Below are 25,754 nucleotides of genomic sequence, written 5' to 3'. Positions count from 1 at the left end.
CAGCCTTGCAAGCTGAGGAAGACTGGTCACATACAATCGCAACATTTTTCAGGAAGCATTCCTAAGGGAGGTCTAATAGAGATGTTGCAACTTGTTCCAATTTGCCATCATAATAGTTTGATTCCACTAGTGATAAATTTGATAATGAGCGAGTGCAGTTCGGATTATTGTTATTTGGTTGAAAGGGAAGTTAGAAATGTTTTCGCGGGGTTAGTGAACAAATGGCTCATTATGCAATTGCAATAATACTTGAAACTAAACTAAATAAGTATTTGGGGAAAAAAAGGAACCCAATGTAGGGGAGCATGGTTCCAGTTGGCAGCTTCTCTGCTAAAGTTGAGTCATCAAGTTAGATATCTCACTGCTCAGCTATAGTGTTGCGTAGATTTAGAGTGCACAGGGGAGGTGATGGCCTTGTGGTGTTCTTGCTAGACTATTAATCCAAAGACCTTGGTAATGTTCTGATACCTGGGTCTGAACCTGCCATGGCAGATGGTGAAGCTTGATGTCTAGAGTGAGGTGTGTAATAAAGACCATGACATCATTGCCAATTGTCAGGGAAAGCCCATCTGGTTCATTATGGCTTTTAGGGAATGAAACTGCCATCCTGCATGTTTTTGACCCAACCCCCTCAAAATATTTTCAGAAGATAGCCGAGACCCTAACTTTTTCTTTCTTTAAAGGCAAGTTTTGTTCCTAATGCAATTTGATCAATGTAAAGCAAAACACATTTTATTAATAGTTTAAAATAGAACAAAAGAAAAAAGAAATTGGAATAACTTAACTCCATTGAAATGTTTAGTAGAATAAAAGATTAATTACTAATTAACTGTTCGACTATTGTAGCATCCCATAAACATATTCTTGGCAAAAGGCAAGTTCAAAAAAAATTGTCTCACGTGCCATTCTAGAAGCCCAGGAGGAAAACACCTAGAGAAAACTGTGTAGTAGGGAGCGATGTACTGCAGCTTCCAAACCCTGTTACGACCGTAGCAGCAAGTACTACTGAAATAGTAAACTAAAAATCCTGATTCTGTGAGGGCTTGACCACATGTGTAAAGGCAGCTTCTATTGTTCAAACTTAAAGTATAATATCACAGCTTCTCAAGCTGGTTACGTTACCAGCTCTCCACCTCTGCCTTAAAACTTCTCTTCCAAAAAAAAGGACAAAATGCATCTTAAAGCCATAGGATTGTCACACCTGTGTCGAAGAGACTGGTGCTAGAAAAGCACAGCCGGTCAGGCAGCATCCGAGGAAAAGGAGAGTCGACACTTTGAGCATAAGCTTTTCGTGGTCTGCGTGTGACTATAAACCCATAGCAATGTGGTTGACACTTAGCTGCTCTCTGCCACTTAGGGATGTGCAATATAAGTTGAATAGAATAGAATCCCCACAGTGTGGAAATGGGCCATTTGGCCCAGCAAGTCCAAACCAACTCTGTGAAGAGCTTCCCACTCTATCCCTGGAACCCTGCATTTCCCAATGCCAATCCACCTATCGTGCATGTCTTTGGACCGTGGGAGTAAATGGGAACACCCAGAGAAAACCCATGCAGACATGGGGAGAATGTGTGCAAACCCTACACAGTCACCTGAGGTTGGGTCCCTAGTGCTGTGAGGCAGTAGTGCTAACCACTGAGCCACTGTGCTGCCTAGTGATGCCCACACCCATGTATGATTTTTTTTTTAAAAAAAACCTGTCGACAGTGCTTAACTGGAGATTCTCTAAGTATACCAGGTTTTATGAATAAAATGTAAATCTGAGTGGCAAAAATTCCTCACAAAATGAATATTACAGGGACAGAGCTAATTCCATTTGACTCTTACGCTGAAAGACTGGAGCGACTGGGCTTGTATGCCCTTGAGTTTAGAAGACTGAGAGGGGATCTGATTGAGACATATAAGATTATGAAAGGATTGGACATTCTGGCAGCAGGAAACATGTTTCCGCTGATGGGTGAGTGCCAAACCAGAGGACACAGCTTAAAAATACGGGGTAGACCATTTAGGACAGAGATGAGGAGAAACTTCTTCACCCAGAGGGTGGTGGCTGTGTGGAATGCTCTGCCCCAGAGGGCAGTGGAGGCCCAGTCTCTGGATTCATTTAAGAAAGAGTTGGATAGAGCTCTCCAGGATAGTGGAATGTTGTGGTTCTGTTCGCCAAGCTGGGAATTTGTGTTGCAGATGTTTCGTCCCCTGTCGAGGTGACATCCTCAGTGCTTGGGAGCCTCCTGTGAAGCGCTTCTGATCTTTCCTCCGGCATTTGTAGTGGTTTGAATCTGCCGCTTCCGGTTGTCCGTTGCAGTGGTCGGTATATTGGGTCCAGGTCGATGTGCTTATTGATTGAATCTGTGGATGAGTACCATGCCTCTAGGAATTCCCTGGCTGTTCTGTTTGGCTTGTCCTATAATAGTAGTCCCAGTCGAATTCATGTTGCTTGTCATCTGTGTGTGTGGCTACTAAGGATAGCTGGTCATGTCGTTTCGTGGCTAGTTGGTGTTCATGGAATCAAGGGTTATGGAGATAAGGCAGGAACAGGATACTGATTAAGGATGATCAGCCATGATCATATTGAATGGTGGTGCAGGCTCAAAGGGCAGAATGGCCTACTCCTGCACCTATTGTCTATTGTTTCAAGCAAATTCTGGGCAAGGTTTCTCAATTGGTAATGGTTCCAAATAGGAGAAAGTGAGGACTGTAGATACTGGAGATCAGAGCTGAAAAATGTGTTGCTGGAAAAGTGCAGCAGGTCAGGCAGCATCAAAGGAGCAGGAGAATCGACGTTTCGGGCATAAGCCCGATGCCCGAAACGTCGATTCATCTGCTCCTTTGATGCTACCTGACCTGCTGCACTTTTCCAGCAACACATTTTTCAGCAATGGTTCCAAATAGGATGCCACAAATCATTAAACTCCAAGGTGAGTCATGGCGCCAACAACCCCCCCTAGTCCCCAGCTGTTTGCAACAAGGTTAATTGAGAAATGATCCATTCCCTTTGTGGATATCTTTTTCTCCCAGACCCAAATCAGTTTGTGTCTTAAACCTAACACTGAGCTAATGAACCCAGACAAGTGATCGAAGCTTCAGTGGGAGAGCAGTTTGGTAACAGTGACCATAATTCTGAGTTTATGGATATGGATAAGAGCAGTCCTTGGGGAAAGGCTAACCACCACAATCTTTAGGCAGGAGCTGACGAATATAGTTTGGTATGATGATTTGAGGATTGTTTGTCATGTTGGAATCATTTAGAGGCTGGTCGATTCGAATTCAGAACTAGCATTTTCCTTTGGAAATGAAGGATGAAGATGGAAAGATTTGGGAACCATTGACAAGAAATTGAGAGCTTAGAAAGAAAAAGGAAGCATGCGTAAGGCTGAGGAAACTGAAGACTGAGCCCACTAAGGAATATAAAGAAAACAGGAAAGAACTTAAACAAGGAGTTAGGAGAGCTAGCAATGGCCATGAAATGACCTTGACAAACAGGATTAAGGAAAATCCCAAATTGCTTTATACATTTAAGGGGTGAAACGGTGGTTTACTCGATGACAAAGGAGGAAATTTATGCATGAAGCTGGAAGATGTGTGTGAGATCTTTAACAAATGCTTTGCAGCAGTATTCGTCAGGAGATAGACATGGTGATTGGGAGTCGAGAGGGGTTTGTTGATATTCTAGGGCATGTAGATATACGAAAATGAGGTGCTGGGTGTTTCATAAAGCATTAAGTTAGTCACTTCCCTACTACCTGATGGATCCTGGGGGACAAAGAGAGAGGAAATTGCTGGGGCCTTGAATGACATCTTTGGGACCTCTCCTGTGACTAAAGAGGATACAATGTTGTTTCCTTGTTTAACAAGGGCAACGAGAATAATCTGGAATATTACAGGCGTGACCCTTGTAGGAACGTTACTGGGGAAGAATCTTGGGAATAGGATGTACTTACATTTGGACATATATGTACTTATTAGCGATAGGCAGCAAGGCTTTGTGTGGGGGAGGTTGAATGTCACAAACTTAATTGAGTTTTTTGAGGAGGTGACAAAGATAGTTGATTGAGGGCAGGGCAGTCGATGTTGTCTGCATCTTTAGTCAGGGTATTGCCAAGGTCCCTAATTGCAAGCTGATGCACAAGGTCAAACCGTATGGGATTCTCAGTGAGCTGCTTAGACAGATACAGAACTGGGTTGGCCATAGAAAACAGAATAATGATGAAAAGGTGGCTTTCTAACAGGAAATCTGTGACCAGTGGAGTTCTGCAGGGATCGTATGTTTTATAATGTATATAAATGATTTAAAGGAAAATGTAGGTCGTCTGATTAGTAAGTTTGTGAATGACTCAAAGATTAGAAGAGCTGCAGATAGTGGGGAGGATTTCCTTAGGATGCAGTAGAATATAGAGACTATATTCTAGAGATTTGGGCAGAGACGTGGCAGTTGGAATTTGACCTGGGCAAATGCGAGGGGATACATCTTGCAAGGTCTAATGCAGGACAGAAGTATATCATAAATGGCAAAATTCTTAAAAGCATCACACTGCAGAGCTTCGCATCACACTAGGAGCAGGATGGTCCTTTAACCTGCCCATCCCAGGTCATCAGGATTTCTTGGGGCGTTGGAAAGATTGGAGCTGAAAATGTGTTGCTCCAAGGAGCAGGAGAATCGACGTTTCGGGCATGAGCCCTTCTTCAGGAATCCTGAAGAAGGGCTCATGCCCGAAATGTCGATTCTCCTGCTCCTTGGATGCTGCCTGACCTGCGCTTTTCCAGCAACACATTTTCACCTCTGATCTCCAGCATCTGCAATCCTCACTTTCTCCGCGTTGGAAAGATTGTAGAGCTCCAAGAAACATTTAAAAATTGACTTAGCTGTATTTTAGCTGTCCAGAAATGCCTAAAAAGGGAGGAGGAGCAGCTGAGGCCAGGCCTGCAGCTTAGTCTGCAGCAGCCTTGGAGCCGATTACTCTCTAGGACCTGGTGAACCAGCTCTCAAAATCTCGCGAGATGTTGGGGAAACAGATTGAAGAGAAGTTGGCTCCAGTCTCTCTCATGCTGCAGAAGCATGAGCAGCAGCTGAGAGACCTGGAGAAGAGGTCGGATGAGGTGGAGCACAGGGTCACAGTGGTGGAAGCTGATGCCAGTTCATTCAAGGAAGAGATCCAAGCCCTGAAGACGCAGGTTTGTAATTTGTGTGACCAAGTGGATGATCTTGAAAACAGGGGCAGGAAAAAAAACGTTCGGATCATCGGTCTGCCTGAGAGTAAGGAAGGTGAGCGGCCTGCGGAATTTGCTGAAGCTTGGCTTCCAAAATTCCTTGACTTAGAGACTGGCATGAGAGGATTGAAGATAGAGAGGGCTCACCGGGTCGCAGCACGGAGGTCGGGTCTGGGTCAATGCCCTTGTCCTTTCCTGGTGCGGTTCCATCATTACCAGGATAAGGAGAGAGTCACGGAGGCTTCCAGACTCCAGGGGAAGGATCCAAAGGCCCTAATTTACAATGGGTCTAAGATCATGTTTTTTCAGGACTTTTCAGCGGCGGTGATCCAGAAACGAAAATCGTATGATGGTGTCAAAAGAAGACTGAAGGAGCTTGGGATTCAGTTCTCCCTGAGATATCCGGCAGTGCTTTGGATCACTTTAGATGGATCCATGCATCTCTTTGCACATCGGAGAAGGCAAGAGACTTTGTGGACAAACTAACCTAATTTAAACAATTGTAGTATGTATAAATATTGTTGCTTGGGTATGCATTTATCATTCTGTAAAAAGAAAATGGAGGAAATCCGGTTGGAGCTTTGTTTCTCCCCTTTTTTTTCCTCTATTCATAATAATTTGATTCAAACTGTCTGCTGGTGGATAAGATGTACATTTTAAATTTCTAAGCTCGGACATGCCAAGGTATGGGTGGGGCATTTATTCCCCTTTTTTATAAAATGTTTTTTTTATTCATATTGATATTCTATGGGGTGTTCATTATTTTTAGCTTGTGCTTGCGATGCAGCTCTAGCTGGTTGAGATGGTTAGATGCCTATTTATAGGCAGTTCGCTACGGGTAGTTGCCCCCTCCAGGCAGGGAGTGAGTTCCCCTACTCGGTGCTATTGGCGCTCTATATGTTGGTTTGTTTTCTGGTTTTTGTTTTTTATTTTTAGTAATTTTGTATGTTTGTTAAATGTAGTGGTTTTAGTTTTTATATTTGGTGGACCATGCAACACTAAGGCTCAGCAATTTGTGGTTCGGGTTCCTCCTCTCTGGAATTTAAATGTAATTGCAGAAGATTATGGCTAGTGATTTGATTAAATGGTGTACCTGGAATATCAAGGGAAGTCACTCACCAATTAAGAGGAGGAAGGTACTCTTGAGTCTTAGAAAGGAGAAGGTGGATATTGCTTTGTTACAGGAGACACATTTGGATGACAAGGAGGATCTGAAATTACAGCAGAATGACTTTGACCGAGTTTATTTTTCATCATTTAATACCAGAAGTAGGGGAATGGCTATATTGGTTAGGAAAAATCTCTCATTTAAATTGTTGGAATGTGTTAAAGACACATACATGAGGTTTGTAATTCTTAAAGCCTTGATAAATGGGGAAGAATATGGCATTTTAAATGTTTATTGTCCCCCAGCTCATCCTCTTAAATTCTTGGTAGATGCTTTTTCTAAACTGGTAAGTCTCAAGTCTCGGCACATCATTATAGGGAGAGATTTTAACTGCCTCATGGACCCCACAGTAGACAGGTTGCCTAAAGGTCCCTCGATACCCTCTGCACAAACTAAACAGTTATTGGGTTTGTGTGGGGAATTAGGGTTGGTGGACATCTGGAGGTGTGTCCACCCTATAGGTAGGGATTTCACGTTTTTCTCCAATCCGCACAGATGTCACACGAGGATTGATTTATTTTTTTTCTGACCCCTGCGGTAACCCTGGATCTGGTGGCATCCTGTACGATTGGTAATATTGCCATCTCTGATCATGCTCCAGTGTACCTCATGGTTAAGATTAAGGATGTTACAGTGGATTCAAGGTACTGGCGAATGGACCCATTTATTCTCATGGACAGTAAGTTTGTGGAGTATTTCTCTAGGGAATTTTGGGCATTCCAAGACTTCAACATAGGCTCGGTTGATCGCTCATCTGTTCTCTGGGAAACTGCCAACGCTGATGCAAGAGGCATAGTTATTTCATATTCCACCAGTAGGAAGCGGCAGAAGGGTGAGCAGCAACGTCTCCTTGAAGTACAGTTGCAGGCAGCCGAGAAGGCCTATTTTAAGAGACCCTTGTTGGTCAAACTACAGGGGATTACAGCACTGCGGTCTACACTAAATTCTGTGCTCACGCAGACGGCAAAGAAGGAGCTAGCTTTTGCAAAGCAAAGTTTATACGAGCATGGTGACAAGCCAGGCAAATACTTAGCATACCTTGCCAGAAAGAGAAGTGCCCTACAAACCATTACAGCGATTAGGGAAGGGTCTGGGAACCTAACATGTGATTCTAAAAAGATTAATGTGGCATTCCAGAGATTCTACTCGGTTATATCAGTCTGAGAATTGTGAGGAGGGGCAGGCCAAAATGGAATCCTTTTTTAGAGATCTGAAGCTCCTGGGTGTGACTCCCGAACAACAGTCCTTTCTCAATGCCCCATTATCAGAGCAAGAAGGGCAGGAAGCTGTGAGGCAGCTTTAGAGTGGAAAGGCGCCCAATCCTGATGGACTTCCCAGGGAATTCTATAAGGAATTTATAAGTATACTGTGAGGCCCGATGCTGACTATGTTTAATGATTCATACAGTCATGATTGTCTCCCACCATCTGAGAGAGGCCAATATTTCACTTATCCTTAAAAAAGGGAAGGATCCAGAAGACTGTGCTTCATATGGGCCCATCTCGCTCCTAAATGTGGACTTTAAGATCCTCTCTAAGGCTCTTGCGTTAAGGCTGGAGACTGTGTTACCGTCTATTATTCAAGAGGATCAGACAGGCTTCATAAAGGATCGCAGATCCTCCAATAAAGTTAGGAGGCTGCTTAACGTAATTCAAGCACGCCAACAGCAGTCAGTACAAGGATCAGTGATTTCTTTAGATGCAGAGAAGGCATTTGACCGAGTTGAGTGGCCGTACATTTTCTATACTCTAGACTGGTTTGGTCTGGCCGAAGTTTTAATAAGATGGGTAAAGGTTCTCTACAATGTACCTCTCGAGGCGGTCATTACCAGCGGGGTATGATCAAGCAATTTTAATATTTCTCGGGGCAGCCGGCAGGGCTGTCCCCTTTCACCATTACTTTTTACATTGGTGATTGAACCGTTGGCAGAGGCCATTCGTGGGGATCTCAATATATCAGCTCCAGAGTCGGATCAAAATTACATAAGATCTCGCTGTATGCAAACGATGTTCTAATTTTCTTGACAAATCCAGCAGTCTCAGTGCCTTGCCTGATACAATGCATTGACGCGTTTGGCGCTTTTTCAGGGTATACGATTAATTTTGCTAAATCAGAGGCTATGCCTATGGGTGATCTTATGAAAGAGTTGGCTCTTGAGAGTGACTATAGATTTCCATTTAGGTGGTCACGGGGGTTTTGTGTATTTGGGCATATTCATTACTCCAGTTCTGGATAGGCTGTTCAAAGCCAATTTTACTCAATTATTTGACAAAATTAAACAAGATCTCCAAAGGTGGGAGGCACTTCCAGTCTCATGGTTGGGTCGGATATCGCTTATTAAGATGAATATTCTCCCTCGTTTGCTATACCCTATACGGATGCTCCCCCTGATTTTCAATAAACAAATACTCAGGAGACTGAAAAGTTGGTTCAGCTCCTTTATCTGGCACTGTAAACGGCCCCTCATTAAATTAGCCAAAATGCAGTTGCCTCACAGATTGGGGGGACTAGACCTTCTGGACATTAAAAATTACCAATTAAGCTCGCTTTTGACCTACTTGAGTGATTGGATTTGTGGGGATCCTCTTTCAGTATGGCTAGATATCGAAGCCTCCCAGGCAAGGTGCCCCCTTACCAGTTTGCTGTTTTTGGACAAGGTGAGGATAGTTGGGGAATATTGCCATAACCCAATAGTCATCAATACTGTTAAAGCCTGGAGGGCAATTCGGCAGAGGGAAGGTAATATTGGCAAAACATCTTTGTTTACACCTTTAGTAGCTATGCTGGGTTTTCAATCAGGTATGATAGATTCCAGATTTAAACGTTGGGCAGCTTGGGGTATATCTTGCATGTGATTTATTTGAGGGAGATGTAATGATGTCCTTCGATCAATTAGTACGGAAGTACGAGTTACCTAATAGAGACCTCTTTCGTTTTTTTTCCAAGTTAGGGATTTTATTCAAAAAAAGACCACACTTTTTTGACTGATCCCTACAAATCTGACATAGAATGAGGGGTGCTAAGGGCTAAGAGTACACTCTGTCAGTACTTTATATCACCAGTTGGGGGGTGCCACCTCAGATGAGTCTGATCGACTCTGCAAGATGTGGGAAAGAGAGCTGGATGTTGAAGTTTCTTCAGAGGCATGGGAGGATATTTGGGAGAATGCAAGGAAGATATCAATTTACAATAGGACCCATGCTTTACAGTTGAAGATTCTCCACTGGGTCCACTTTGCCCCGACTATTTGTCAGAGTTTAAACCAGGGGTATCTTCAACATGTTCCAAGTGCAAGGTCTGTACAGGTACTCTTACCCATTGTCTTTGGTCTTGTGACAGGCTTCAAACATATTGGAGTGTTGTGGTGGGTGCAATGGAGAGGATTTTGTGTAGGGGTGGAGAAGGACCCTATTTCTCTTCTTTTGGGCCTACCCATTGTATTTCCTGCAGACTCTCATAAGAAACAACTTTTCAATATTCTTGCGTTCTGTGCAAGGAAGAATATCTTGCTAGGTTGGATATCAGAAAACCCCCCAGGCCTCTTGGGTTGGCGGAAGATTGTTATGGAACACATTCCCCCAGATTTTCTCACAAATATGGTACACCACAAAACTGAGAATTTTTACATGACGTGGCAACCTTAATTGAAATACCTGGGCACAGATTTATCTGCCACACGAACAAGGGCTTTTAGAGAGCCGTAACAATTGTGTTTCATGAGTCCAATATCCAGGGAGGAGGAACTGTGAATGTCTGAGTGTTTTGTTTGGCTGGGCTAAGTTATTACTACTTATTTGTTTGTTGTTAGGTATTTATTTATTTAGTTAAATAGCTAGTTTAGGGTTTTGTTTTAAATCTTGTACTTCTCTATATATATGTTTATACATTCGTATAGGAGGGTGGGTTGGGGATTTTTTTATTATTTGGGTTTAGTTTTGTACTATTTTTGTACTGTTTTGAATTGCCTTGTTTTGTAATGGGTGGCACAGTGGCTCAGTGGTTAGCACTGCTGCCTCACAGCGCCAGAGACCCGGGTTCAATTCCTGCCTCAGGCGACTGACTGTGTGGAGTTTGCACGTTCTCCCTGTGTCGGCGTGGGTTTCCTCCGGGTGCTCCGGTTTCCTCCCACAGTCCAAAGATGTGCAGGTCAGGTGAATTGGCCATGCTAAATTGCCCGTAGTGTTAGGTAAGGGGTAAATGTAGGGGTATGGGTGGGCTGCGCTTCAGCGGGTCGGTGTGGACTTGTTGGGCCGGTAGGGCCTGTTTCCACACTGTAATGTAATCTAAAATGTATTTGTTGTAATATTTAAAAATCTATTTTATCTTAATAAAAATATATTATAAAAAAATCAGTATATAGAGGGAGCTAGGCATATAGGTCCACAGTTCCCTGAAAGCAGCAACACAAGCAGATAAGGTGGTAAAGAAGGTACATCTGGTATGTTTGCCTTCATGGACCACATATGAAAATCAGCACGTCAGGTTGCAGCTATATGCAACTTTCATTAGGCCACTTTTGGAATATTACATTCAGTTTTGTTTGCCACATTGCCAGAATGACATGGAGACTTTAGAGAGGGAAAGAAACCATATACCAGAATGGTGCCTGGTTTGGAGGGTATTAGCTACGAGGAGATGTTGGACAAACTATGTTCACTTGAACATCAGAAGGTGAGGGGCAACCTCCATAGAGGTTTAAAACATTGAAAGGCATGGATCGGTGGAGTCTTTTTCTCAGAGTAGAAACTTCAATTAGTAATGAAAGGTTTGAAGGAAATAATGTGGGGCACGCTTTTTACACCGAAGGTGATAAGTGCTTGGAGTGCATTGCCAGAGGAGGTGGGTAGAAGCAGATAAAAAGCAATTTTTAAGAGGCATTTTGACAGATATATGAATCAGTAAAAAATAGATGTAGAAAGTGCCATGGCAAAATGTTTTTAGTTTAGAAAGACATAATGTGTCAGCACAGGATTGCTGGGCCAAGCACACTGCTCCTGTACTGTACTGTTCTTTGTTCATGGTTCTTAAAAGGAACCAAGTTAGCCAGACTTTGTTATAATGACAAAAGGAATGAGTTTATTCATTACTGAATGCAAAAAAGAAATAGTAACATGTGAGTAAGATGTGAGTCTGAACTCAGTTTTCTTTTTTAAAAAAAAAACTGATCCGGCTCAGTTTGCTAATTGTTGATGAAGGGCAGGTATGAAAAGGTGGCATTATTAGACGGCACCAGTAACGTTGACACTTGGAGAGTCAATTTAGAGATTCTTGATTTGTAGTTTGTTTTAAATTCCTTTTGTCTTTATGCCTTTTGAAATAGATAGTATCAGGGTGTGGTGTTGGGAGCAGGAGTGGAGCAGGGTTGTGTGTGTGTATGTCTTCTTTGTTTTAGCAGCAGTGCAACAAGGTTTAAATGGCTGCCTCAGAGCAGTGGCCCTCGCAGTACTCCAGTCTACAGACTAGGATGATTGGCCAAATAACATCTGGACAAATGTTATGGCCAGATTTTAATTTTTAAAATAATGTTAGAGCTGTTGCTGATTTTCTTGCATTATTTTTATTTCTCATATCTATTTTGATTTGGAACTGTGAGCTAAATATTTCTTTTGGTTGAATCTGGCTGTTGATGCTACAATGCGCAGATTTGAAAGCTCTCAGCCTAAGCTGCCATGAGAGGCTCTTAGAAGCTCAGAGAATGGGAAAGTAAATTATACGTATTTAAAAATCACACGGCACCAGGTTATAGTCCAACAGTTTTATTTGGAAGCACTAGCTTTCGGAGCGGTGCTCCTTCATCAGGTGGTTGTGGAGAATAAGATTGTAAAACTTTATAGCAAAAGTTTTCACTATAAGATAACTGAAATTATGTATTGAAAAAAAGACCTGGATTGTTTCAGTCGGCCACCTTTTAGAATGACCGTATTGGTTTCAGTTCGTTCTTATGTAAATCAAAAAACTTTCTTTTAAAAGTTACATTCTCAAGTGAACTTTAACAATTGGTGTCATGTCAGCCCAGATAATATATTTAAGGTGCGAGTTGCCCTGTGTGAGACTGTCTATGCCACAATGGTCTGATTGATTCTAATCGAAAAAACTGATTAACAGAATCTTAATGGATTCATGCCTTTTTCCTCGGATGGTGAAGGCCAACAAGGGGACATAGCTTTAAATTGAGGGGTGATTTAGGACCGATATCAGTGGTAGTTTCTTTACTCAGATAGAAGGGGCGTGGAATGGCCTGCCTGCAACAGTAGTAGATTTGCCAATGTTAGGGGCATTTAAACGGGCATTTGACGTACACATGGATAATAATGGAACAGGTTAGATGGGCATCAGATTAATTTCACAGGTTGGCACAACGAGGGCCATGGGGCCTGTCCTGCGCTGTAATGTTCTGTGTTTAAATCTGGTGAGCAACCAATAAGATCCATTTTGAGGGTCTTAATTTTTTCTGTGTTGTAAATACAAAGGTAGAAAATCTGATTCGCCTGTCTGTTTCTGTGTCATAATAAAGTTTCTGAAAGACAAAACAGGTATGTCTGCAAGAAGTGGCCCTTGCCGAAGGGAGGGAATCGGATATATATTCAGCCCCCCCCTTGTTAGCTCCTCTTGTTAAATCTGTCCTGTTGGAGAGTTTCCCTGACTCTGTAGAGGTACAACATTTCCTTGGGCTTCTCGGTCAGTGAATTTATAACCACGATGTTCTTTCAAAAAAAAATGGAATTAAAAGTAAAAATGTCTGTATAATCTTCAAGGCTCTTATTCTTCTTTGTAACATGCTGAAGTTGATTTATTTTATAACCTGATACAAATACTACTTTATTTTGGTTTTCTTTATTTGCTCACTGCTGTTATTTATTTTAATAGGCCTCACTTGGAGCAGGGTTTTCCGATAAAACTCCATCCCACACAGTTACCATGGCTTGTATTTCCTCCAATCAAGCAATGACCACAGGTAAGTGCAAAGAATTTGATATATCAAGTGCAGTATTAGAAGGGTGACTTTACTAATGACAATCAAATGTTAAGCTAATTTGAAAGCTAGTCAATTAATATCATAACTTGAGTCTTACCGAAAACAATGCACGTTTTGTTGAAGCTTTTCATTTTTGACCCACCAGGACAATTTAGAAGATTGCCAATTAGTGGAAAGCTTACATTTATTATATATGAGAATTGCTCATCTTTGTCTTTTTACAGCAACACAAATTAGAAAGTAGTTTGCATGTCCCTTTAGCAGGAATTTCATTTTGTCAGTTATTTGGTTTTCTCCACAAGTATCAAGTATTTTAAGCATGTATGAATTACAGCAGGGCCAGCTTTTGAGATTTTATTTCTGGATTAAAACCTCTACTTTTTTTTAACATTCGCCATTAAAGTTTATATTATTGTATTTGTTTTGCAGCTGTTGGCTTAATTGCCTCTGGTCAGTGTGAAACAGTGATAGCTGGTGGTGTGGAGTTCATGTCAGACGTTCCCATTCGTCACAGCAGGAAAATGAGAAAGACTTTGCTTTCGCTGAATAGAGCTAAGACAATAGGACAGAGATTGTCTCTGCTTGGAAAAATCCGCCCAGACTATTTTGCACCAGAGGTATTTATATAATCCAACCTTACCGTAAAATGGGCAAGGGAACAGTTGTCAGTTTCAAAATGACACCATTTTGAAATAAATGAGCTCCCAAGCTTGTTTCGGTTCATAACAAGCCATATGTTTAATTGTATCGGATAAACTGCGCTCAAAAATTATATTTATCTCCTGTAGAAACAACTGAAGCAGTTTTTCAGAAGTATTAGCAGCCTAGATTGGTTTTTATGTGCCATTTATCAAGGTGTAGTTGCTGATTGGCCAGGTTTTAGGTAGAAATTTGCCAAAATTCCTTAAGTGTTGATCTGACAAAATGTCAGTGATTACTCCTGAGTGATGCCTGTCATCTTTTCATGCAGATAAAGCAAATCGTCGAAAGCAAATGGTGCAAATACTGTTCATTACATGGAAGGAATGTCACTTTGTAAAATTTAAAATATTGTTGAATGAACTAAAAGATGAGAAATCCCTTCCACTAGCTGGCCTACATCCTAGATTTATTAAAGAAATGACTGCAGGAATTGTGAATGTGTTGGTTTCATTGAGCCAGAGCTCTAGATTGTAAAATTCTGGTTTTCTTTAGATTATAGGATAGCAAATGTGATCATCCTTTTCAAGTAAGGAGGGAGAGAAGCAACAGAAGCTTAAACGCCAGTTAGCTTAATGGTAGAAATATAATTAAGAAGAATGTGTTAAAGGGTACTTGGGGAATCACAGTATCGTTTGCCAAACTCAGCACTTTGCGGAAAGAAAATTATGGATTCATGAAGTTCACCAACAGAAAAGAGGTGAAATAAATGCTATTTTCAAAATGACAGAATGTAACTAATGAATTGCCATAAGATTTTGCCCCTTTTACTCTTTTATTAGCGAAACAAAGCTAAGTTTAAAATCTTTGAGGTGAATGTGAAGAAACTGCACAGGCATTTGGACTAATTAAATGTTTGGCAGCAAGTTGGCAAATTTAATACAGTGTGGGAAGTGTGAAATTATCCACTTTAAGAAAATGGAATGATAGGATTGAGTTTTGAAAGGTGACAGACCAAGAGGCATGGTGATTCACAGGGATTTGGGAATCCTTGTACATGAAGTTAAAAATCACACATCATCAGATGATAGTCCAACAGGCTTATTTAGAACTGCTAGCTTTCAGAGCACCGCTCCTTCATCAGGTAGCTGTGGAGCAGGATCATAAGAAACAGAATTCATAGCAAAAGATTAAAGTGCCTGGATTGCTGTTCAGTCTTTCATCTTTTTGAATGGGTTGCAGACTTCAGTTCATAAACATGTAAATCCCAGAATCTTTTTCAAGTCACAATCCTGAGATAATTTCAAGTTTTATGTAAAAAAAAAAGTGACATCTCAACTCAGACAATGCATTAGAAGTGTGATGTTAGTCTGTCTGTGTCCCAGTCTTGAGTCAGATTGATTCTATTTCCAAAGTACAAATTTATAAAATATTACATGGATTGACAGGTTGCAAATTTGGTCCCCATGGCTGTTCCGTGTGTCTGGATGAAAACTCCGAGCACCATCCTGCAACTCATCTGCTTCATCCTCAACCACAACGTTTTCACCTTTGACAACCAGTTCTTCATCCAGACATACGAAACAGCCGTAGGGACCAAATATGCACCCCAATATGCCAACATTTTCATGCGCAAGTTTGAACAAGATTTCTTGGCTACACAGGACTTCCAACCAGCACTATACACCAGATATATTGACGACATTTTCTTTCTCTGCATCCATGGTGAGGAGTCACTAAAACAACTACAAAGTGATATCAGCAAGTTTCATCCCACCATCAGACTTAGCATGGAATACTCTTTAGTCTCTGTCTCATTGTTGGACACACACATCTCCATCAAGGATGAGCACCTCAGTACCTTACTATCACAGATCCAAAGATAACCTCATGATGCTGCACTTAGCTAGCTTCCATCCTCAATATATTAAAAATGCCAGCCCCTACAGACAAGCCCTATGCATACACAGGATCTGCTCAGATGAAGGATGCGACAGACACCTGAACGTGCTGAAGGTCTCCCTGATAAGAACAGGACACAATGTTCAACTCCATGATTGCCATTTCCCTCGTGCCACAGCAAGAAACTGTAACAACCACCTCCGGGGACAGACACTGGATGCAACCGATAGGGTACCGTTCGTTATCCAAGTATTTCCTGGGAGCAGAGAAACTATGCCATGTTTTTTGCAGCCTGCAACACATCCTCAATGAGGATGAGCCCCTTTTTAAACAACCGCCAAACCTTAAAAAGACCTTTGTTCGCAGCAAACTGCCCAGCCTTCAGGACAACATTTGTTCCGAGGATATACCTTCAAGAGCGTGAAAAGTTGGCAGAGCTTCCTGACAGCACCGAGTGTTCTTAGTAAGATAACAAGGTAACACATCGTCGCAAGCTAAATTAGCTGGTTGCCTGGAAACTATGTAACAGATTGGAATTAAGCCAATCAGTTTAAATTATACCTGAAAAATACCAAATTCCAATCAAGATTGAATTGAGTATATTGACAATCTTAAAAGCCAAGGACACAATCCGATGCTTTGGGAGTATAAGACCAGGGAAAATGGAACAGTTGAGAGAAGTGCCCAGCTACCAGCATGTAAAAAGACTGTTTGCAAAATAGCTCTCTGGAAAGTACTGTTATCGATCAGTAACTCGTGAAGCAGAATCCCTCAGAAGAAAAAAAGACACAGGAAGATCCAAATAGAAGTACCGAAAGCTGCCTGGTTTTGAGATAAGAAGTGTTGTTTTGTAAATCATGATTGAGTGTTTTATTGGACTAGTATTATAGAAGGGAAGGTAACAGGTAGGAATTGTAAATAGTTAATTGTTATCTGTTATACTTGAAGAAATAAAGTTGTTAATTTTTACTTTAACTAGTTCTTGGCCTATCGAATTTTCAGATTACTACACAGGATAAATCTTTTCTGTGTTGCTGGTTTTATATTAAGCAGGAGAGTTTACCCTGTGCTGTAACAAGATTAACCACAGCAGCATACAACCCTGTCATAGCAACCACTGCACGATGTATCAGAGTGTCAATATGGATACCTCCATCTTATGCGGGGACACCAGCCACCATGTATGCGGCAGGTACACATGTGACTCGGCTAATGCTGCAGACAAGGATACCTCGAGAAATGGCACATTGGCGAGACCAAGCAGACCCTCTGGTAACAGACAAATGCACACTGTACATCAATCACTAAGTAGAGGTGTTTATTTCCCCCACCCAGTTAGGGAACACTTCAGCAGCAAGGGGTATATGGCCTCGGATCTTCAGGTGACCATCCTCCAAAGTGGACTTTGGGATACGCAACAATGCAGCGTGGCTGAAAGAGGCTGATAGTCAAGTTCAATACCCATGAGGATGGCCTCAATTGGGATCTTGGGTTCATGTCACGCTTCAGGTGCCCCTATTACACTATATACTCTCTCACACACTCATATATATATATATATATATATACACACACACACACACACACACACACTCACTCACTCACTCACTCACTCACTCACTCACTCACTCACTCACTCACTCACTCACTCACTCACTCACTCACTCACTCACTCACTCTCTCACACACTCACTCTCTCACTCTCTCACACACACACACTCACACACTCACACACTCACACACTCACACACTCACACACTCACACACTCACACACTCACACACTCACACACTCACACACGCACTCACGCACTCACACACTCTCACACTCACACACTCACACACTCACACACTCACTCACTCACTCACACACTCACACACTCACACACACACTCACACACACACTCACTCACTCACTCACTCACTCACTCACACACTCACACACTCACACACTCACACACTCACACACTCACACACTCACACACTCACACACTCACACACTCACACACTCACACACTCACACACTCACACACTCACACACTCACACACTCACACTCTCACACACTCACACTCTCACACTCTCACACACACACTCACTCACACACTCACTCACTCACTCACTCACTCACTCACTCACTCACTCACTCACTCACTCACACACTCACACACTCACACACACACTCACCCAGGCGCACACACACTCACCCAGGCGCACACCCTCTCTCAGGTTTATACTCCATCACACTCAATCACAACCTCCACGAAGCATGCACACATGCAAACACATACTCTCTCATGTGCATTCACACTCATGTAATCACATGCACACATTCACACTCTTATATAGGTCTATGGAGAGAATTTGCATTTGCAGAATTGTATTTGCAGACTTGTTGCATTTTGCTCAAAAAGCTTGCAATGTGCAGGCAGTCAATCCATGCAGTATTTTATAAGTTCCACTTTGGAAATAGAACCAGTCTGATTCAAGACTGGGATACAGACAAACCTCCCACCTTTAATGTATTATCTGAGCGGAGATGTCACTTTTTTTTCATAAAACCTTAAGTTATCTCGAGTGACTTGAAAGAGGTTCTGGGATTGACATTAATGTATCAAAACCTGCAAAACATTCTAAAAGACGGAATGCTTAACAGCAATCTAGATTTGTTCAATATATCATTTCAGTTGCATGACACTAATTTTTTGCCATAAATTCTGTCTTATGATCCTGCTCCTTAGCTACTACTGAAGGAGTAGTGCTCCCAAAGCTAGTACTTTCAAATAAACTTGTTGGGCGATTCCAGTAAGGCGTTTGATAAGGTTCTCCACGGTACTGCACGGAAGATGGAGGCATGGGATTGAGGGTGATTTAGCGGTTTGGATCAGAAATTGGGATCAGATATTGGCTAGCTGAAAGAAGACAGAGGGTAGTAGTTGATGGGAAATATTCATCCTGGAGTTCATTTACTAGTGGTGTATCGCAAGGATCTGTTTTGGGGCCACTGCTGTTTGTCATTTTTATAAATGATCTGGATTAGGGCATGGAAGGATGGGTTAGTAAATTTGCAGAGCTGGGCTGAGAGGTAACAAATGGAATTTAATGCAGAAAAGTATGAGATGATTCACTTTGGAAGAAGCAACAGGAATAAAGAGTACTGGGCTAATGGTAAGATTGTTGATAGTTGAGCAGAGAGATCTGTGTCCATGTACATAGATCCCTGAAAGTTGCCACCCAGGTTGATAGGGTTGTTAAGAAGGCATATGATATGTTAGCTTTCGTTGGTAGAGAGATTGAGTTTTGGAGCCACGAGGTCATGTTGCAGCTGTACAAAACTCTGGTGTGGCTACACTTTGGGTTTTGCATACAGTTCTGGTCACCCCATTAGAGGAAAGATGTTAAAGCTTTGGATAGGGTTCAGAGGACATTTACTAGGATATTGCCTGGTATGGATGCTGTTGTACGAAAGAATAAAAATGGGCCAGCGTTTTCTTAGTTTGAAGAATATGAGGTGATCTTATTGGAACATATGAACATATGAAATACTGAGAGGATTTGGCAGATGAAATGCTAAGGCACTGTTTCTCCTGGTTTTCAGAGTCCGGAAACCGGGAGCATAGTTTGAGTAGAACTTGGATGAAGTGAAATGTTTTTAACTTGGAGGATTGTGGATGTTTACAGCAATTCTCTACCCCAGAGAATTGTATGTGCTTCGGAGAAAGTGAGGAATGCCGATGCTGGAGATCAGAGTTGAAAAATGGCACTTGAAAAGCACAGCAGGTCAGACAACATCTGAGGAGCAGGAGAATCCATATTTCGAGCATTAGGCCTTCATCAGGAATTGTATGTGCTTAAACACAGAGTATGTTCAAGACTGAGGTTCTAATGGGAAGTTGAAGCTTGTTTTAAAATTCAACCATGGAATCAATGTTGGAAAGAAGGCACACTAGGCTACAGGGAATAGACAGTTTGTTTAATTGTACATGTTGAGTTATTACTTAATTGCCTTGAGTGTAAAATTTATTCCATTATCCTAATCAGTTAGTAGGTTTGATTGCAGCAAAATCTGCATATCTTTTTTGAGAAACACAAAATAGTATTATTATGATCTTTCATTTCTGATGTTTCTCAGACCTGCACAGAGGTTTTACATGTAAAATAAAGTGAGTAGCTCCTTTTTCATGTATAATGGACATACTAGATAAATATGATTCTCATTATTTGGCTGCAAAAACATGCATTGCTAACCAGTGTTTTTAAACCTCGCTTTTAAAAGTGGAATGTTTATCGTAATGGTTCATGATTTCTCAGGTGGCTCAGTTTAAATTTGTGAAAATTCTGGAAGAGGTATAGAAACCTGTTGAATGTGGGATAAGGATGGATTTTTTTTTTAATGCTGTTGTAAATGTTAAGAATTACCTGTGGTGGAAAATGAATTTTTCATGGTTCAAATCCTGATTTGATGCTACAGGCATTGACCAAATAGCATATATAAATACTGTACTTTTGACTAAAATATAACTTAAACTTAGTCATGTAATCATTTCTGCAGCTCCCAGCTGTTGCGGAGTTCTCCACGAGTGAATCGATGGGCCACTCTGCAGACAGACTTGCAGCAGCCTTTGGTATATCACGTGCAGAACAAGATGAATTTGCTTTGCGTTCCCATACTTTGGCCAAGAAAGCAGAAAATGAGAAGTTACTGAAGGATGTCATCCCATTCAAAGTGCCAGGTAATTATCTTTGCATATGCTTGCATTTAACTGAAAAGTATGCTCTGTTAAATGTTATTAGTTGGAAGCACATGCCTTTAGTTGTCTTCTATGTCTGTGATTTTAAAGAATATTGTTTATTTTGGGGACAATATCTTCATGACAGTTGCAAGGACCATCACTGATGCTTTGGACATCTAGGACTGGGCAATTTTTAAAAATCTCATTTTTGACATTATCTTGTCTCACTTATAGATTAGAACCAAGGGAGAATCTTAATAAAATCAGTTTTGTGAGAAGGTAAATCTTTAGTTAAAAAGGTACACAAGTAGAACAACACACCGAATAAAAGACTAATTAAATGAACACAATTTCCAAGAGTCCCAAAGAACTTTAAAATCAGTGCAGCAATTTTTAAGTGAAATCATTGTACAGTTGAAAATTGTAGACACCAGCTACAAACAACAGAGCAGTGAAATTATGAACAGATAGATAGTATACACTTTTTTTGGTGTTTCATTATAGAATTAATGTTGACTTTTGTTTTATTATTCATTCATGGGATGTGGGTGTTGCTGGCCAAGCCAGCATTCATTTCTGTAGATTGTCCAGATGGAAAATAAGAGTAAACCATATTTGTATGTGTCTGAAATAATGTCAGCCAGACCAGTTAAGTGTAGCAGATTTCCTTCACTAAAGCACTGTGATGAACCATGTACATTTTTAACAGTTGATGGTTACATGATGAGTATTAAGTTAGGTTTTCATACCACATTGTTACTGAATTCAAATTTCATCATCTGCAGTGGTGGAATTTGAACCTTTGTCCCCTGAGCATTACTTTTAATCTTGAATACTAGTCCAGTGAGCCATAAAACATTTGCTCCATAAATGCTTTCAGATCTGTTGAGTTTCTCTTGCACTTTCTGCTATTGTTTTAGGTACAGAAATGTACAGAAACATTCCTGAAGAAGGGCTTATGCCCAAAACGTCGATTCTCCTGTTCCTTTAATGCTGCCTGACCTGTTGCGCTTTTCCAGCAACACATTAAGCACAGAAATATACTTTGTAAAACTTGGTTTCAAAAAAAATACAATTTGACCTATGGCATCTATTTTTTCCAAGCTGACATTTCACATACACCATCTATCATTTATTCCCCACTATAAAATTAATTTACATCAGAGCAGAGAATGAAGCCCTGTCTAATAAATTATTACACTTTTTTCATATTGTATTACAAACTTGTTTATGCATGATCTATTACAGGTTGAAACAGCTTATTCAAAACTGTTATCAAATGCAAACTCATGCCATCCTTATACTTAATCCATTTTATCGGTAAGAGTTTCAGTTTAACCATAAATAAACATCACAGACTTTTACACCATTTTACTTTTTCTGATTGATGAGCTTCAGAATAGCAACCTTTCATCTTTGCCCCTTTTAAGGAAGGTATTTTGCTTTGTCTGTTCCAGCCTACTGAAACGTTTGGTTTTATTACTTTTCTTTTAAAAATAATTTTCAGTAAATCCTAGACTATCCTCCTGAAACTTGAATATTTATTTAAAGGGAGAGAATTGCTTGTGCCTCAATGGGTTAACTCAGTTAACTTTCCCACTTATCAGGCCTTTTCATTTTTTTTAAAACCTTGCATAACTGATCCCCATGTGAAATGGTATTGTGTTAATTAAAATGATTGGTCACTGCATTATAGGAAGCATGTGGAAGCTTTGGAAAGGGATCAGAGGAGATTTACTAGGATGTTGCTTCATAAGGAGGGAAAGTCTTACGAGGAAAGGGTGAGGGACTTGAGGCTGTTTTCATTAGAAGAAGGTTGAGAGGTGACTTAATTGAGACATACAAGATAATCAGGGGTTCGATCAGGCGGACAGAGAGACCCTTTTTCCTAGGGTGGTGATGGATAGCACGAGGGAGCATAGCTTCAAATGGAGGGGTGATAGATATAGGAGAGATGTCAGAGGTAGTTTCTTTACTCCGAGTAGCAGGGGCGTGGAACACACTGCCTGCAACAGTTGTAGACTTGCCAACTTTACAAGCATTTCAATGGTCATTGGATAGACATATGGACGAGAATGGAATAGCATAGGTTAGATGGGCTTCAGATTAGTTTCACAGGGCAGTGTAACATGGCGGGCCAAAAGGCCTGTACTGTGCTGTAATGTTCAAAATTCTGTACTTTCAGGCAAGTTTCTGGAATCTATTCATCTTGGATGCTTTTTCGTACTTATCAAAAGTTTCAGTAGTTAATAGGGAGTGATGAGGCCAGTGCTAAAGTCAGTTTGCATGTTGGTTTTTTTAGAGTAGCAATAGAGTAGTTTTGAGTTTTAAATGTTGCATTCAGACTTTAGGTTAATGCTGTTTGCACCATCTGAAGCTAGGACATCTGCTACTAGATGCTGTATTGTAGTTGGAACCTGAGGTGTGTTGCTAGCCATACATTTTATTATTGGAAATGTCCTGGACAAAGTTGGTGGAAGGAGCTCCTTCATATTAAATGCAGACTTTTTTAGTAGACTTCTCGAGCACCAAATATCTGATTATATAATTAGCCATATTCTATAGTCCTAGTCCATTTAAGTGCTCATTTGTCTTAACTGAAGTGAAACCAGTCCAGTCCCTCAATTTTAGCATATTGATGGAGAGGGATAAGTGTCCACTACAGGGCAAGAGTTATAGCTGGGGGCAGGGAAATTATGATGCGGTGAGGCATGACTTAGAATGTGTGGCTTGGAAAAGTAAGCTTCAAGGCAAGGGCGTAATTGATATGTGGAGCTTGTTCAAGGAGCAACTATTGAGTGTCCTTGATAAGTATGTACCCGTCAGGCAGGGAGGAAAGGGTCGTGTGAAGGAGCCGTGGTTTAATAAGGAATTGGAATCCCTTGTTAAATGGAAGAGGGCGGCCTATGTAAAGATGAGGCGTGAAGGTTCAATTGGGGCGATTGAGAGTTATAGGGTAGCCAGGAAGGACCTGAAGAGAGAGCTAAGAGCAGCAAGGAGGGGACATGAAAGGTCCTTAGTTGGTAGGATTAGGGAAAACCCTAAGGCTTTCTATAGGTATGTCAGGAATAAAAGAATGACTAGGGTAGGAATAGGTCCAGTCAAGGATAGTAGTGGGAAGTTGCGTTTGGAGGCTGAAGAGATTGGGGAGACATTGAATGAATACTTTTTGTCAGTATTCAATCAGGAACAGGACATTGTTGTCAATGTGAGTACTGAGTCACAATTAAGTAGAATGGATGGCTTTGAGGTATGTAGAGAAGAGGTGTTGGAAATTCTGGAAAGGGTGAAAATAGATAAGTCCCCTGGGCCTGTTGGCATTTATCCTAGGATTCTCTGGGAAGCAAGGGAGGAGATTGCAGAGCCATTGGCCTTGATTTTCATGTCCTCGTTGTCTACAGGAGTGGTGCCAGAAGATTGGAGGCTAGCAAATGTGGTTCCCTTGTTCAAGAAGGGGAGTAGGGATAACCCTAGTAACTATAGGCCGGTGAGTCTCACTTCTGTTGTGGGCAAAGTCTTAGAGAGAATTGTAAGGGATAGGATTTATGAACATCTGGATAGGAATAATGTGATCAAGGATAGTCAGCATGGTTTTGTGAAGGGCAGGTCGTGCCTCTCAAACCTTATTGAATTCTTTGAGAAGGTGACTAAGGAGGTGGACGAGGGGAAAGCGGTAGATGTGGTGTATGTGGATTTTAGTAAGGCGTTTGATAAGGTTCCCCATGGTAGACTACTGCAAAAAATACGGAGGTATGGCATTGAGGGTGAGTTGGAGGTTTGGATTAGGAGTTGGCTGGCTGGAAGAAGACAGAGGGTAGTAGTTGATGGCAAAGGTTCATCTTGGAGTGCCGTCACTAGCGGTGTTCCGCAAGGATCTGTTTTGGGACCATTGCTGTTTGTCATTTTTATAAATGACCTGGAGGAGGGGTTAGAAGGTTGGGTGAGCAAGTTTGCGGATGATACGAAAGTCGGAGGAGTTGTAGACAGTGAGGAAGGATGTGGCAGGTTACAGCGGCATATAGATAAGCTGCAGAACTGGGCAGAAAGGTGGTAAATGGAGTTCAATGTAGCTAAGTGTGAGGTGATTCACTTTGGTAAGAGTAATAAAAAGGTGGGGTACTGGGCTAATGGACGGATACTTGGTAGTGTGGATGAGCAGAGGGATCTTGGTGTCCATGTACACAGATCTCTGAAAGTTGCCACCCAGGTCAATAGTGCGGTGAAGAAGGCATATGGCGTATTGGCTTTTATTGGTAGAGGAATTGAGTTCCGGAGTACTGAGGTCATGTTGCAGTTGTATAAGACTCTGGTGCGGCCGCACCTGGAGTATTGTGTGCAGTTTTGGTCGCCATGCTATAGGAAGGATGTGGAGGCACTGGAACGGGTGCAGAGGAGGTTTACCAGGATGTTGCCTGGTATGGTAGAAAGATCGTATGAGGAAAGGCTGAGGCACTTGGGGTTGTTTTCATTGGAGAAAAGAAGGTTTAGGGGTGACTTGATAGAGGTGTACAAGATGATTAGGGGTTTAGATAGGGTCGACAGTGAGAATCTTTTTCCACGTATGGAGTCAGCTATTACAAGGGGGCATAGCTTTAAATTAAGGGGGGGTAGGTATAGGACAGATGTTAGGAGTAGGTTCTTTACTCAGCGAGTCGTGAGTTCATGGAATGCCCTGCCAGTAGCAGTGGTGGACTCTCCCTCTTTATGGGCATTTACGCGGGCATTGGATAGGCATATGGAGGATAGTGGGCTAGTGTAGGTAGGTGGGCTTGGATCAGCGCAACATCGAGGGCCGAGGGGCCTGTACTGCGCTGTATTCTTCTATATTCTATGTTCTATGACACTTGTGCAATTCTCTTTTTTTCTCAAGTCACCAGACCTCCTGAAAACTGATGAATGGTGTCTCACCACATACACAGCCCATCTCTCTGCTTTTCTGTAAATTTCATACTGTCTCATTATCTGAGCTGATGGTAATAACCATGTAATCAAGTGATTTTTTCTTTGACCTTGTTCTTGTTTCTTTGGGTTGATAGCTTTGACTTCCAGATTACCTAAAGTGAAGACAGACAAGGGTGCGTTGTAGTTAGGCTGGGGATGGGAGTGAGAGGGGAGAATACATGTTGTCTGCT

General features: G+C 41.5%; 1 protein-coding gene across 5 annotated transcripts in view; it reads left to right on the top strand.

Annotated features, from left to right (window-relative positions):
• Positions 1-25,754, top strand: part of hadhb (hydroxyacyl-CoA dehydrogenase trifunctional multienzyme complex subunit beta) — a 79,605-nt gene that overhangs the window by 35,887 nt on the left and 17,964 nt on the right. For all 5 annotated transcript variants that reach the window (XM_043675785.2, XM_043675776.2, XM_043675803.2 and 2 more), the window contains 3 exons: positions 13,244-13,331; positions 13,782-13,969; positions 20,442-20,622. In XM_043675785.2, coding sequence (XP_043531720.2) covers positions 13,244-13,331; positions 13,782-13,969; positions 20,442-20,622 — 457 coding nt within the window. The remainder of the gene's footprint in view (positions 1-13,243; positions 13,332-13,781; positions 13,970-20,441; positions 20,623-25,754) is intronic.

This window comes from Chiloscyllium plagiosum, unplaced genomic scaffold, assembly GCF_037043375.1.
Source record: "Chiloscyllium plagiosum isolate Xiang-an unplaced genomic scaffold, Cpla_swu_hap1 HiC_scaffold_3, whole genome shotgun sequence".
Classification (NCBI taxonomy): Eukaryota; Metazoa; Chordata; class Chondrichthyes; order Orectolobiformes; family Hemiscylliidae; genus Chiloscyllium; species Chiloscyllium plagiosum.
The sequence above is the reverse complement of the archived record's forward strand: the minus strand, read 5'-3'. Positions and strand labels throughout refer to the sequence as shown.